Source organism: Mixophyes fleayi, chromosome 3 (genome assembly GCF_038048845.1).
Source record: "Mixophyes fleayi isolate aMixFle1 chromosome 3, aMixFle1.hap1, whole genome shotgun sequence".
Lineage (NCBI taxonomy): Eukaryota > Metazoa > Chordata > Amphibia > Anura > Limnodynastidae > Mixophyes > Mixophyes fleayi.
In genome coordinates, this window is record NC_134404.1 from 149,069,311 (window position 1) to 149,083,686 (window position 14,376).

Here is a 14,376-nt window from a genome sequence, read left to right on the forward strand (position 1 = left end):
TGTACATTAGTGTTTTCTAACCGCGAATCAAATAACAGTTTAGATCATTAACTTTTAAATTATTTAACAAGCAAAAGTTATTAAAACTTTTAAAATCTTACACAAGATACTTAAAACAAACTTGGGTTCATTTTGCAGTTTTAAAAGTAAAACATTTTAGTCATCCCTAGAAAATGAAATACAGCAGTTATTTAAATCTACAGTAGAAAGCAAGTAATTGCAAGTTTAGTTTCTTACAAAAATTTCAGCTTTATTGACAAATTATAGCAAACATATTTGACAAATTATGATTTCCTATTTAGAGAAGATTACACATTGACCTTTATGTGATTGTTTTAACAAATACAAATTAATACACTGACAGATTCAGTTAGCTACATACATTATAGTAGCCAATTTTTCAACCCCATTAAAACAGCATTTTAAATTAATTTTACAAACTTAATACCGAACATTTTATTTCTTACATATATTAAAAAAGCCAGTTTAAGACATCCTCTCTATACTTTAATTATATTATGTTCAAAAATCATATTACAATAGTTTAGCAACCTTACACAAAAATTCCAGGCCTGGCATGTTGTATTTACTAAGACTTTTCAACGCTGTCACACGTTCATGCTTTAAAAAGTTATACAACACAATGAATAACAACCAAGAGAACATTAACCTGTTTCATGGTTTTAGACAAAATGATCCTGCATTTTTTTTCAGTCCATGTTAAAAAATAATATTAAAGCCAATGCTACACCAATATTATCGCAAATACAGGAAGTACATAGGGAAACCACAAGCAGTAATCCCCAAGATAAAAATGGACTATTACTTGTCATGTTGCTGTCTTATGCAGAGCCAAAAGGCAATTTACTGTCTCTAATAGGAGGCCACAAATGCGGAAGACCTTCAATATCTACCATACGGATGCTCTCGATAGCCTCCTCTAGTTGTTCTTTGAAGTGGTGCCTTTAAGTTGGATCGGGATGAGGACCATTCTTCCTGTGCTAGAACCATAAAGGGAAAAAGAAAATAAATATTCCCTTTGAAGAGTTTCTGTATTTTACATGTATTCCACCTTCAGAATGATAAAAGCAGCATTTTTACTACTTTGTATTATTTATTTTATATACTATATATATTTACCAACAATTCAAAAGGTATAATGAAATGTTTGCATTCACAGATGAGATATGGTTGCAGGGATGCATTCTATCCTCGTGACCAGTGCAAATTATTTTTTAATAATAATAATAATAATTTGCAAAAGACAACTACAGTCTAACTGTCTAACTGTTATTGGATTATCTATACTGGGTTATTATTATGTTAGTTTTTTTGTCCATTGAAGGCTGTATTAAGTGGCTTTCCAGAGCAGGGTGCCTGGTACTCCCATTACGCACGGCCTGACTAATCTGTCAGCATTCACCTCCACAATTGGGTTACAACAACACGTCTGCATTCTCGTTTGCTGTAGAATCAGCAGTTTAAACAAAACAGTTATTACTAGTCCAGAAAGACCTGCTTCTTCCACAGAGGAAAAAAACATAATTGAAGACAGAAGTTGTATTGAGCATGTCTACCAAGTATTCTGACAAATATTAATTTAACCTTGTTTTAAAAATCACAGATCCACCTTCTTGCACTAATTGTTCTTTGAGAACTAGATGTTCCCTATTTTCTATGGTTGTCATGCAGAGACTGTAGAGGTATGAAATATGATTGTATTCTGTAGTTCATTTGCGTGTAACCTAATCGCTAGCCTGTCTCCCCTTCTTCTCTTGCTATTTTACATAATTTTCTTTCTGTCTCCGTCTATAGCTGTTATATGCATTTATCCTATTGATAGGAGCAATTGTCCCAATGACGTAATGATTTCTTCTTCAGGCCACAAAAGACTAGAGAAAAATAAAGCAATTGTGAACATAGAAAACAAATATACCCAAACCTCTCACTTAAAATTACATTTAAAGCCACAGAAAAAGCACATATCAAAGTTTATTGTCAAGTTACACTTTTTTTCTAGTTAGTGTTGATACATGCTATCACTCTTTTAATTTCTTTACATTTTTGATCTACTAATACCATTATCATTTATATTACTTTTATAACATATGCATGTAAATTTTGCTCTGTAGAAGAAAGGGTTGTATGATTTATACAGGAATAAAATCATTCATATTGTGATGACAGAAAGCATGTATGCCCATAAAAAGTGTTTTGATTCCTTACAATGCAATAATGGCAATGATAATAAATTAAATTTAATTAATAGATTAAGATGATCTAATTGAACAAATAATGAAGTAAAATGTAACCTTACAAAAATTAAACTCTACGGGCCTGATTCATTACTGCTCTTATCAGCCTTTTTTGAGGATCTTAAGAAAATCTTCTCTGAGCATGCCCAGAAAAGGGAGATAAGAAGGAAAATCCACTGTGTAAGTTAAGAATTTCTTAAGTTAAGATGAAAATCCTTCTTAACTGCACTGAAGAAGTTATTCCAACACTTAAGAAAAAAAGGTTCGGAAAGGGGGGGGGAACGGGTGGAAATTGAGCGGAGATTGTACTGACTTAAGAAGAGTAGACGTTATTTGTACTGACTTAAGAAGAGTAGGCGTTTACCTCTGGATCCATCAGATAGTTAAGAAGAAATGCTTATCTTAACTTTTTGCTTAAAGGTAGCTCAGGGTCATGTTTAAGTCCAAAGCTGCTATAGCAGCAGCACTGATTAACAACACCAAACTGTTCAAAAAGCATTGTTCGTTTAAAGCACTCACAGCTAGATATGCACAACATACATCTTAATACAGTTCACCCAAAAAAAAACATTTTCTTTTGTAAATTTTCTTTTGTATTAATATCAAACATGTACTCTTTTTTTAAAAACAACCATGGTGGATGCACAGTTGTTAGCCTATACCTATGTAAAAAAAAATCGGCTAATAATAAGCTGACAATAATACGAAAGATAACAGGTTAATTTTTTAAAATTGTACAAACTTAAACCAAGTGCACTCTTGCATAAGTGACACATACAAAATCCACACAAACATGGGAAGGATATATAGACTCCACACACATAAGGCTGTGAGTAAGTGAGGATTCAAACTCAGGTCTCCACTGTTGAAAAGTGGGTTATCTAACCACTAAGCCAACGTCCAAGTGGAAGCAATATGTGAATGATATAGACTCGAACGAAAAGCTGAGCATGAACTTCTCTCATAGCAAGCTTTTTTAATTTTATAATTTTTATTAATGTCAATAATTATACATTGAAATATTCTAGCCCTAAATCCTTGGTACATGCACAGTATAAATAATTTGCTATGGTAATTAATTCATGTATAACATAACAAAAATAATAATAATATTAAGAAATAATAATACTTGGACTTTAAATTGATTGTAATTTTTTTCTTTTGGTACTTAGGTTTTTTTTGCTTTTGCTTTTATTTGTGGATATTTTCTATTTGTTTGGATTCAATTTATTTGAAACAGCTGCTTGTCTGTGTTGTAGCTCAACACAAATTTCAACATGCAATATAGGCATATTCCACAAAATAGGTCAGGAATCAAACTCATGACCCCACTGATGAAAAGTGGATTGTCTAACCACTAAGGTAACGCGCTGATTGAGCATTACATACATTATATAGACTTGAATGAGAAGCAGAATGTTTGAAAGTCCTATTAGGTAAAAATAAATGTGAGTACATAAACCAAGCTAAGTGCTCCTAAAAAACATACAACACATCACATTCACTACTGCCAACATGAAAGTTTAAGCATAAACAATAAAGAATTACACACACACATTCTCTTGTTGTCCGACATGAAAAATGTGTGTCACGGGCACTAGGAGTTTCTACCCAGGATTCACCAGGTGTGATTATGCTTACCAGAGGGGCGGAGTTTATCACAGCGATCCTCTGGGCAGTATGGTGAATGGTTGGAACAGTACAACAACTTAGGATAAGGAATGTCAATGGAGAGTCAGCGACTTGCAGCTATGCGGCAGGAGAGTCAGCGACTTGCAGCTATGCAGCAGGAGAGTCAGCGACTTGCAGCTATGCAGCAGGAGAGTCAGCGACTTGCAGCTATGAGGCAGGAGAGTCAGCGACTTGCAGCTATGCGGCAGGAGAGTCAGCGACTTGCAGCTATGCAGCAGGAGAGTCAGCGACTTGCAGCTATGCAGCAGGAGAGTCAGCGACTTGCAACTATAATGCGGAGGTAGGTATAACAACTGATGTGCAGTGAAGACTCGTGCAGGTGGGTAGCGGGGAGAGTCAGTGGTCTGCGAATAGCAAATTGTACCACTGCTGTGATGGGAAGAATTGTCCAGGTGCAGGTAGGAGCGGGAGCATCAGTGGTTTGCGGATAGCAAGTTGTACCACTGCGGTGATGGGAAGACTTGTCCAGGTGCTGGTAGGTAGCGGGAGCGTCAGTGGTCTGCGGATAGCAAGTTGTACCACTGCGGTGATGGGAAGACTTGTCCAGGTGCAGGTAGGTAGCGGGAGCGTCAGTGGTCTGCGGATAGCAAGTTGTACCACTGCGGTGATGGGAAGACTTGTCCAGGTGCAGGTAGGTGGCGGAATAGCGGGTAGTCTGTAGCGGCAAGTAAACCACTGATGAGCAAGGAAGACTTGTCCAAATGCAGGCAAGCAGCTGAATAGCAAATAGTCTGTGGCGGGTACGTTACCACTGATGAGCAGAGCAGGCTTGTCCAGGTGCAGGTATGCAGCGGAATGGCAAGCAGTCTATAGCGGGTACGTTTACCACAAAAGAGCAGATAAGGCTTGTCCAGGTGTAGGCATGCATCGGAGTAGAGGTAGTCTGTAGCGGGCAAGTTTACCACGGATGAGCAGAGAGGACTTGTCCACAGCAAAACCGATCACACGAGCAGAACACAGGACACACCTAGGAGTCTCAAGGGAATGAGAACCAAGAACAGGCAACGATACTAAGGACACATGTGCCTTAAATAGTGAGTGGTGACTGATTCATCAATAGGATTAAAAGCAAGGTTTTAAGTTCAAGAGTCCTGCACATGCGCAATCCAGTCAAGATGGCGGACGGCCGCGGCTTAGGATAGGCGCCGGCAGGAATGAGAGAGAGCCAAGTACCAGACCAGAGGCACTAACCATCCGGTGAGTGACAATGTGTCATGTATAATTTTGAATTGTTAATAACTGTGGATGCAAATTTAATGGCTTATAATTCGCAAACATAAATATCCATGCACAATACAATGCTATAGACAGAGCAAATGCCAAAACATATAGTAGCGTACTCTTCTATAAGTGACACATTGGAGTAAACCTACAGAAACATGGGGATATACAAAGTCCACACAGATACAGGCATGATTATGGATTCGAACTCATGGCCCTACTGTTAGCAGCTCATTTGTCTAACCACTAAGGATTAACAGTAATTAAGCATAGTCTGTTAATCATTTATCGGACTCACTATGTGAATTTTCTTTTCTGCCCAAGTAAAGTGTGTTGATTTTAAGGCATTGATTTGTCAATGTTTTATAAAGGCAGGGCCAGCGCCACCATTAGGCAGCCTTAGGCAGCTGCCTAGGGCGCCGGCTTCTGGGGCACTGTGGCTGAGGAGACATGATTATTAAATAAAAATAATAATCAAATAAGTTTATGCGGGCGCGGGAGAATCGGCCACACTCAATATAGACTTCCTGCATACCTAAGCACCGCATTTTCAAATCTGCCCGGCGCCTGGCAGCATCCAGTGTAGAGGAGCCGACAGGAGTCAGGCAGAAGCAAAGACAGGAAAGAAGCAAGAAACAAGAGGCAGACAAGAAGAGAACGGAAGAAAAGTGAAGGTGAGTAACGAAAAGGGGATGGTACAGAAAATGGGGAGGGGTAGTGAAAGTATGCATCAGAGAAATGGAGGAGAGACTGAGAGAGAAGTATGCTGCAGAGAACCGGGGGGGGGGGGTGGGAGTGGATGCTACAGTAAAAGGGGGAAGAGGGATAACGGATGCTACAGAAAATGTGTGTGTGGGGCAGAATGGATGCTACAGAAAATGTGCGGGGGGGGGGGGGGGGTAGAAGCTACAGAAAATGTGTGGGGGGGGGGAGATGCTACAGAAAATGTGGGGGGAAATGGATGCTACAGAAAATGTGTGTGGGGAGAATGGATGCTACAGAAAATGTGTGGGGAGGAATGGATGCTATAAAAAATAGGGGGAGAATGGATGCTACAGAAAATGAGGGGAAAATGGATGCTACAGGAAATGTGTGGGGGGGATGGATGCTACAAAAAATGTGGGGGTGGATGGATGCTACAGAAAATAGGGGGAGAATGAATGCTACAGAAAATTATGGGAGAATGGATGCTACAGGAAATGTGGGGGGGAATGGATACTACAGAAAATGTATGGGGGGGAGAAAAGATGCTACAGAAAATGTGGGGGGGGAATGGATGCTACAGAAAATGTATGGGGGGGAGAAAAGATGCTACAGAAAATTTGGGGGGGGAGAATGGATGCTACAGAAAATATGTGGAGGGAGAATGGATGCTACAGAAAATGGGGGGTGAGAATGAATGCTACAGAAAATTGGGGAGGGGGGAGGCTGGAGAAAATGGGGAGATGGGGGATTACACTTAGAAATGTCCTTGAGTTAGAGACCATGGGGTCTATGTACTAAAATAGTTCTGTGACAAATTTCAGCTATGCATAATGAAGCACTGCTTTAATTCACCTTGCTGGGGCTACTCTAGAATAGTTAGGGATCGATTTATGTTTTTTAGTATTTGCCTTCTATTTGGCTCTCCTTTGTTGCTTTCTATTAGTATAATTAATTTTACATCTGTAGAATACATTAACAAATGTGAATAAAATAGAACAGTCTAGATTATCTGTTATTTAGATTACCTTTCTCTATTTATTTGCATATGTTAGTATATTTAATATATCATCTACAGAATACATTAATAAACAGCAACAGAGGAGAGCCAAGAGTGGGCAAATACTAAAAAAAAAAGCCAAGTAGTGGGCAGGGGGGCATGTGAGTAAAGCTGGTGTTATGCGGCTAGCATATGTGACACAAGCTGATGGGCAAGGGGTGACATATGAAAATAGCTAGTGGGCAGATGGGCATGTCCGAGAGAAGTTGGTGGGAAGCGGGGTACGTGCCAGTCTGTAACAGGTGAGTGACGTCACATTTTCTTTTTTTTGTTTGTTTTGTTCTGAAATCTAACATTTAGAGCCTCCCCTCTAGATATCCTGTATTTGCTCCTGGGCAGCAGTGAAGCCTGGACAGCATTCTGCATCAGACATCAGTGCTGAGTCAGACATCTGGACTGCATTCTAGCCAGCCAAGAGGAGGTAAGCGTTATTATTTTTATTTTAGAAATGTCAAGTGTGTTAGGGGCTGGAAAACTTGATTTTTTTTTGGTGCTGGAGGGGGCAAGCTTAAGCTTTGCCTAGGGCACCGAGCAACCTTGTACCGGCCCTGTCTAAAAGAGATACATTCTTTAATTTTGAGGATAGGTAAGAAATAGACACCATTTTAGTATATAGCTAAATGTTTGAAATTTATTCCAGAAGACCTTATTACCCAGCTGTCAGCTGGAGTACAAAGGAGGTGTGGCATGTAAGTATCTATAGTTAACAATGTTATTCCTTTTAGGTTATTGGGGGACCTGTGTTAGTTATGGCAACAAATTATAGATTTTACAGCTTGAAAGTACAGGTGTGTACAAAGTACAGTCAAGTAATAATTTCTTTCAAAATGGCCTTAGGTTGATCTCTTTTTCTCTAATATTTTAAACAGATCAAGTAGACAGTCATTATGAGTTCCATCATGACCTGCCTCTAACCAATGGGATAAAACCAACATACATTTGTTTGTTTTGTTTACAAAGTAGTTTGTATTTACAGTTTTTTTTATTTTGATTTTCATTTGATTTCTGCAATTGTGTTTATAAATAAATATTTTATTTTTGCAAAACTCATTCTCCTGTAACTCTCTTCTGCTTTGAACACTGTTGAACACCCTCTTCTCCTACACATCCTTGTCTCTATTGTCCATCTAGACCAGTGTTGGCTAACTTGTTACACTCCAGGTTTTGTGAAACTACAAGTCCCAGCATACCCTTTCAGCAATAAGCTGCTGTATATTGGCAAAGCATGCTGGGACTTGTAGTTTCACAACACCTGGAGTGTAACAAGTTAGCCAACACTGATCTAGACATAGTTCTCTCCTGGGTCACTTCCTACCTCTCTAACTGCTCCTGTAGTGTACCCACCTCTGGCACATTATCCCTTCCACTCTCAATCTCTATTAAGATCTCACAAGGCTCCTTTTCTTTATCTAAATGTTGTACTTTAATATTGTACATCTCTTGTCTTGGGATACTAATTTGGTAATTTGGCCTCCAAAACCACCTCTATGCCGTGGACATCCAAATGTACATTAAAATCTTTCCCTGACCTATTTTTTTCAGCACTGTCTTACTGCATTCTCCCAATGGATGTCACAATGATAGCTAAAGCAAAGTATGCTCTATACAGAGATCATTCTTGTCCCTCATGCCAGAATCACCAACTGGCCTCCAATCTCACTAACTATCAATCACACCACTATACCCTCTGTGTTGTCTAAAATTTAATTCCTCAGTAAGTTTGAGGAGAATTGGAGGACCAGATTCATGACGTAAATTAGGGTGCAAAAAATGTATCACTTTTTACCTTATCAAAACCATATCACAAAGTTATGTTTTAAATTACACACATATTTTAAACCATAAGTAAACTACTGTCTGCTTTTTGTGGTAGTTAACTCAAAATGTTACACTTTATTTCTACATTTACAATGCAACTAAGACAAAAACTATCACACTTATAAATCTAGTGCCTGTTATCAGGTGCCTGCAATTACAGGTTCCTATTAAAAAGTGCCAGTAATTGCGAAAATCGGAGTACATTTCTTATCTATCTGACCCTTTGTGCTAGGATACGATGAGTGAATGACAGGCAGACATTTTGCACACAGGTGTAGAAAAGATCCGTGAGTGACGTGAGCTCACCCACACGTGCTCTGAGAATCAATCACAGAGCAGAGTCCAGAGACAAAATGAGGCCGAGTACTTTGGCTCGGAGTGAGCTGCGGGTTCTTGCCCAGGGAATGTACAGTATGCCCACAGGACAGGCAGGTATATCTCCAATGAGATAAAATTACTGGCATACCAGCGGGTGCATCGCTACATTTGGCTTCATCGTCCAACTGCACAGGCAATGGAGTGAACTGAGGCGGCGGCAGCCTCAGCTTCTGCCGGAGCTATGGCAGGAGATTGAGAGAAGTGGATTCTCTATTAATGGCGTAAAATAGTGTAATCCACATACTTGTTTTTTTTGGAGCAATTTTCTACATTTTACCAAAGGACATGCAATACCCCAAATCTTAATCTGTCTCCAGATTACAAATGTAACTCCTCCTCTAATGCAACATGCTTTTGGGCCTATTTTTTTTTATTTTGGGATAACATTTAATTTAGTATCAGTACTGATGGAGGCCCAATCTCCAGGCCAAAAAAGCATGTTTGGGGTTCAATCTCATGACCCCAGCGTTGTGAGGCAGAAGTGCTAACCACGAACCCACCGTGCTGCTAGGGTGTAGTCTGCATTGATTTGTAGGAAAGCTGAGTACATAACATACAAGCGGTAGATAAATAAAAAGTAAAAGGTTTGCAGTCAATATTTGCATTAACCTCAAAGGAGCATGTCCCCTCAAAATCAACCCCCTCCCCCCGCAAAATTCTAAGGGCATTCGTAGTAATAGATGCAGACAATGTGAATGTGCCCTGTGGGCCAGATTCATTTTGGATCCAAAAAAATTAAGAATTATAAATGCTCCTTGGCCTTATAAAGTTGCATTTGAGGGGGAGATACATATAAAATATGAGGACAGATTTATCATTGTGGTAGAGCGTGTAGTAGATCCTGTTTGAACGACAAAGTAAAAATCAAGCTATCACGTGTTTGTGTGTTACATGAAAACAAACCATTACTTTCCATTACATTACGTTAGCTAAAAACTATCCTAATGCTAGCCCTTGCCAAAAAAACATAGGCTGGTTTGGGCAAAGTTCTTCTTGTGTTTCTTTCATTAATGAATAAGGCCCACAAGATGCACACAGATGCTACGACCATGCTTGGTATTTGAACTCATGATGCCAGTGTTGTGTGACACCCTAGTGGTTAACCAATCCACCTTCCAACAATGGAGTCATGAGTTCGAATCCTGACTCATTTTGTAGTCTAGTCTGTAGAATGTATTTTTTTTTGTAAATGAACGTTGCCTTAGTGGTTTACCAATCCAGCTTCCAACAATGGAGCCATGAGTTTGATTCCTGACTCATTTTGTAACGGTCAGGACACAAATTTCAAGCATATATTAATTTTAATATATATATATATGCATGTTTATTTATGCTAGCAAATTAGATGCATTTGCATTCACATGCACTCAGTTCAACTCAAACACATTATACAATATTTTATGTCGGTGATTAAAAAGGTGTGTTGATTTAAATGAGTAACACTTTAGAATCATTTGTCAAAGGTAATCCAATTTTTATAAATGCTAACACGAACAATAAGGTAACTAACAAGAATCTTATCATCATCAGCTATTTATAGCAGCCAATTAACCTACCAGTTTGTTTTTTGGAGTGTGGGAGGAAACCCATGCAAACACGGAGAGAACATACAAACTCCAAACAGATAAGGCCATGGTCGGGAATTGAACTCATGACACCAGTGCTGTAAGGCAGAAGTGCTAACCCCCTTAGCCACCGTACAATATACACACAATTGTGTTTTAACATTTGTAAACAAACTCTTCATACCTCCCACATTTGCCATTACATATTACTGTATTATCTTTAAATAAGAAGTAGATCTTAAGAAGGGGATCTTAAGATGAGGATCTTAAGATGGACTGACTGCTTAAGATCCATTGCATCTTATTTTCCATTGCCTAAAATACTTAAGATGGGTGTGTCTTTGAACTTCCGTTCCTTGTTGAATTGCAAATTTCTTATCTCCCCGTTTGTTCTTAAAATACTCAAAGCAACTTACGCACAAGATAAGATCAATAATGAATAAGGCCCTACAAATCTGAATGGAAATTTAATTTAATTTTAATTTATGATATAGGCACCCAAACTAATGAAAAAGATTAGCAAATTATAAAATAGTACACAATATGACTTGTTGTACAGCTCATTCCAAAGCCATGGGCATACTATGGAGTTGGTTTCTCTTTTGCTGTTATAACAGCCTCCACTTTTGTGTAAAGGCTTTCCACTATAGTTCGGAACATGGCTGCAGGGATTCACATCCATTGAACCGGAAGAGCATTTTGTGAGGTCAGGCACTGATGTTGGGCATTAAGGTCTGGCTCGCATTAGGCTTTCCAATTCATCCCAAAGGTGTTTGATGGGGTTGAGATCAGAGGTCTGTGCAGACCAGACAAGTTCTTCCCCACCACACTCAGGAAACCATTTTTTGATGGACCTCACTTTGTTCACGGGGGCATTATCGTGCTGAAACAGGAAAGGGCCTTCTCCAAGCCGTTGCCACAAAGCTGGAAGCACACAATTCTCTAGAATGTCACTGTATGCTGTGGCATTAAGATCTCACTTCACTAGAACTAAGGGGTCTAGGCTAAACCATGAAAAACAACCCCAACCATTATTTATTCTCTAAACTTTATTTATCCCACTAAACTTTAGAGTTGGCAGTATGCATTTAGATAGGAATCCATGGCTGTATCCTGAATGAATGGTCCAACACAATAATTAGAAGGGGTGTCTACATACTGTGGGTGTGTAGTGTAGCTTGTAGTGTCTAACTCAGGAGGGATGCAAAGATCTCTTTATCATTAGTTTTAAACCTATTATGCTCCAAAATTACATTTAAGCTAAATGTGCCAAAACTTTGCTCAAGTCTACTGGGAATGGATACAAAATAGTTTAAAATACTTTTCAAGTCAGTCATTCCACAGAATGAGAGATGGAAAACAAATGAAAGATTCCAAAAAATCAAGAGTAGTTTATCTCACCAAATACAGTACATGCAACAGATGCTCAAATAAGTATCTAATAACATTTTAGTTAATTCCAAAGGGTCTATAGGTATCTCTTCCCACCATCAATGTAAATGTACACAAGTCAACTGTTAGAAAGAAAACAACAAACTTGGTACAAGTGAGTTCATAAGAGGCCTCTGTTCTAAAAAATAACATAAGCAAATAACTTAGGTTATCTGGAGCTTATTGGCCATGGCTCAAGACGCATCAAATAATACACTTTGAACGATAAGAAAAATATGAAATTATTTATCCACAATGGCAGATGTCAATTTGGGTAAGCTAAACATAATTTTAAACAAAACAACCCAAACATACCTTTAAAATATAGTAGTGGCGGGGGCATTATGGTTTGAGGCTGCGTGGCTACTCTAAGGCCCTGGCAAATTGCTGTCATTTAGTCAAGTATGTAGTGTACAGATGAGTGCTCTTCAAACTATCCTTTCAGCCCAACATAACTTAGATAGAATGGCATGGAGTAAAGAAACAAGCATTTCAAATTAAGGTATTTTGAGCTAGTATTTCTTTTGGGCATGCAATATTTTTTGTCCATAAAGTAATCTGTATATTGTGTCAAAGGGAGTGGTTTGTCACAGGCCTCTAACAGAGAAGTTAGGTATTTATCTGACCGTCTATAGGGCAATGCTGCAAACAAAGTTACACAAATGTACATTAGTACACCTAGGTTAAAGAGATACAGGTGGAGGACATATGTGTGGCCAAATAATAGTAATGAGTATGATTTAACTTACATATTTTAAAGCGGTTTTGAGGTATCCTATTCCACAGCTAACAGCAGCTGATTGGGGGTGTCTGCACTAAGACTCATTAAGCATAATACCTGAGGAGAACTCCTCTATAAAGACCAGGTAGGACTGTCACATGTCCATCAAGTTAGGGCTGTGGGAGGAGTGCAATATATAAAAAGTTGAGCTGTTCACTATGTTTTGTGACAGATGTCGAATAAGTTGGCCGGTGTCTAGGGATAGTTTAGCAATAGGTTCACAAGAAAGTGTGTGGAACTTTGCATTATCAGTCACTTTGCCACCATAACAATAAAACGCCAAGTACAAAGCAACAAGTTGCTTTTATGTGCATCACCAGAAGGGTGCCCGCGTCACAATGTTCTCATATACACATATGTTGTCTACATTGGCTCAAGAAGGAAGTAAAAAAGATTTTATTTGCTGAAGGTTAGGGGAGTCAATTATTCAATTAAACTTTATTCTGAAAACATGTGTGTTTATGGAATTAATTATAAAGTGCAATGTTTAAATAATAATAAAATTATTAAAAAACGTAACAAAAAGGGAGGGTGGAATGCACCAGCCTTGCGTTGACCAGCCTGGGACCATAATTGCGGTCTCCTTGTATTCAGGGCTCTTTGAGTATATGGGGTGGATGCAACACTGTCCTTTTAATAATTTATTCAATTTACAACTCAAGATCAATAGCACAGCACAGAATGAAACTGCACAGGTACAAATACAACTATGCTATTTATTACCACTTGTTAAATGATGATAGAATGGTGTATCAATGTCTGTCTTGTGCAAAAGAGATGTCCAATTTGAAATGTGCTAATAATTACGGGAGGACATATCTGTAAAAGAGAAAACTTCAGTAGCAAATGAGGGCATATGTTAAAAAGCTGAACTGAAAATGGATCTTACAACAGGACAATGTTCCAAAATCTACAAAAGAATGGATGGAAAAAATACAATGAGAGTATTGGAATGACTGGATCAAATCCAGATAGAAACTGTATACTTATTTTGTGGTAGTGGGGGAATTGAACCACAATTGAGTCAGTTATGTGTGGAGATATGGGTCAACATTTTTCCAAGGTGTATTAAAAGACTAACAGATAATTATAAATATACCTTTCGTTATATATCTGCCAAATGAGTCACAACCAGTTTTTTTAATTAAATTAAGTCACTTTAATTTCATGATTGCTTTGAAATGAAGCCCATATAGTCATATGTCTAATTAAATTGATTTTCTGAATGTCACATAATTTGAATATAGGCTATGTTTGCATGTGCTAAAAAATGTAAGTATTTCCCATGAAATTAGATTTTTTTCGTACATAAAGTTTTCCGTAAGCTGCTTTGTACGATTTTCATACTTGAATTTATTTTGTATATTTATGTGTCTTGTGAGATATGTAATCCTGTACTTTCTTCACATGCATGCTTTTCCCTTAATTTTTCAGCTAGGCTGCTTAGATATTTCTCAGTACTTTAATAAGTCA

The 14,376-nt window shown here is 38.2% G+C and overlaps 1 protein-coding gene across 3 annotated transcripts in view; it reads right to left on the reverse strand.

Moving 5' to 3' along the window:
• Positions 1-235: 235 nt before the first annotated feature.
• KHDRBS2 (KH RNA binding domain containing, signal transduction associated 2) overlaps positions 236-14,376 on the reverse strand; it is a 314,320-nt gene continuing 300,179 nt past the window's right edge. For all 3 annotated transcript variants that reach the window (XM_075202569.1, XM_075202568.1, XM_075202570.1), the window contains one exon: positions 236-1,001. In XM_075202569.1, the coding sequence (XP_075058670.1) occupies positions 904-1,001 (98 nt within the window). In that variant the 3' untranslated portion in view covers positions 236-903. The remainder of the gene's footprint in view (positions 1,002-14,376) is intronic.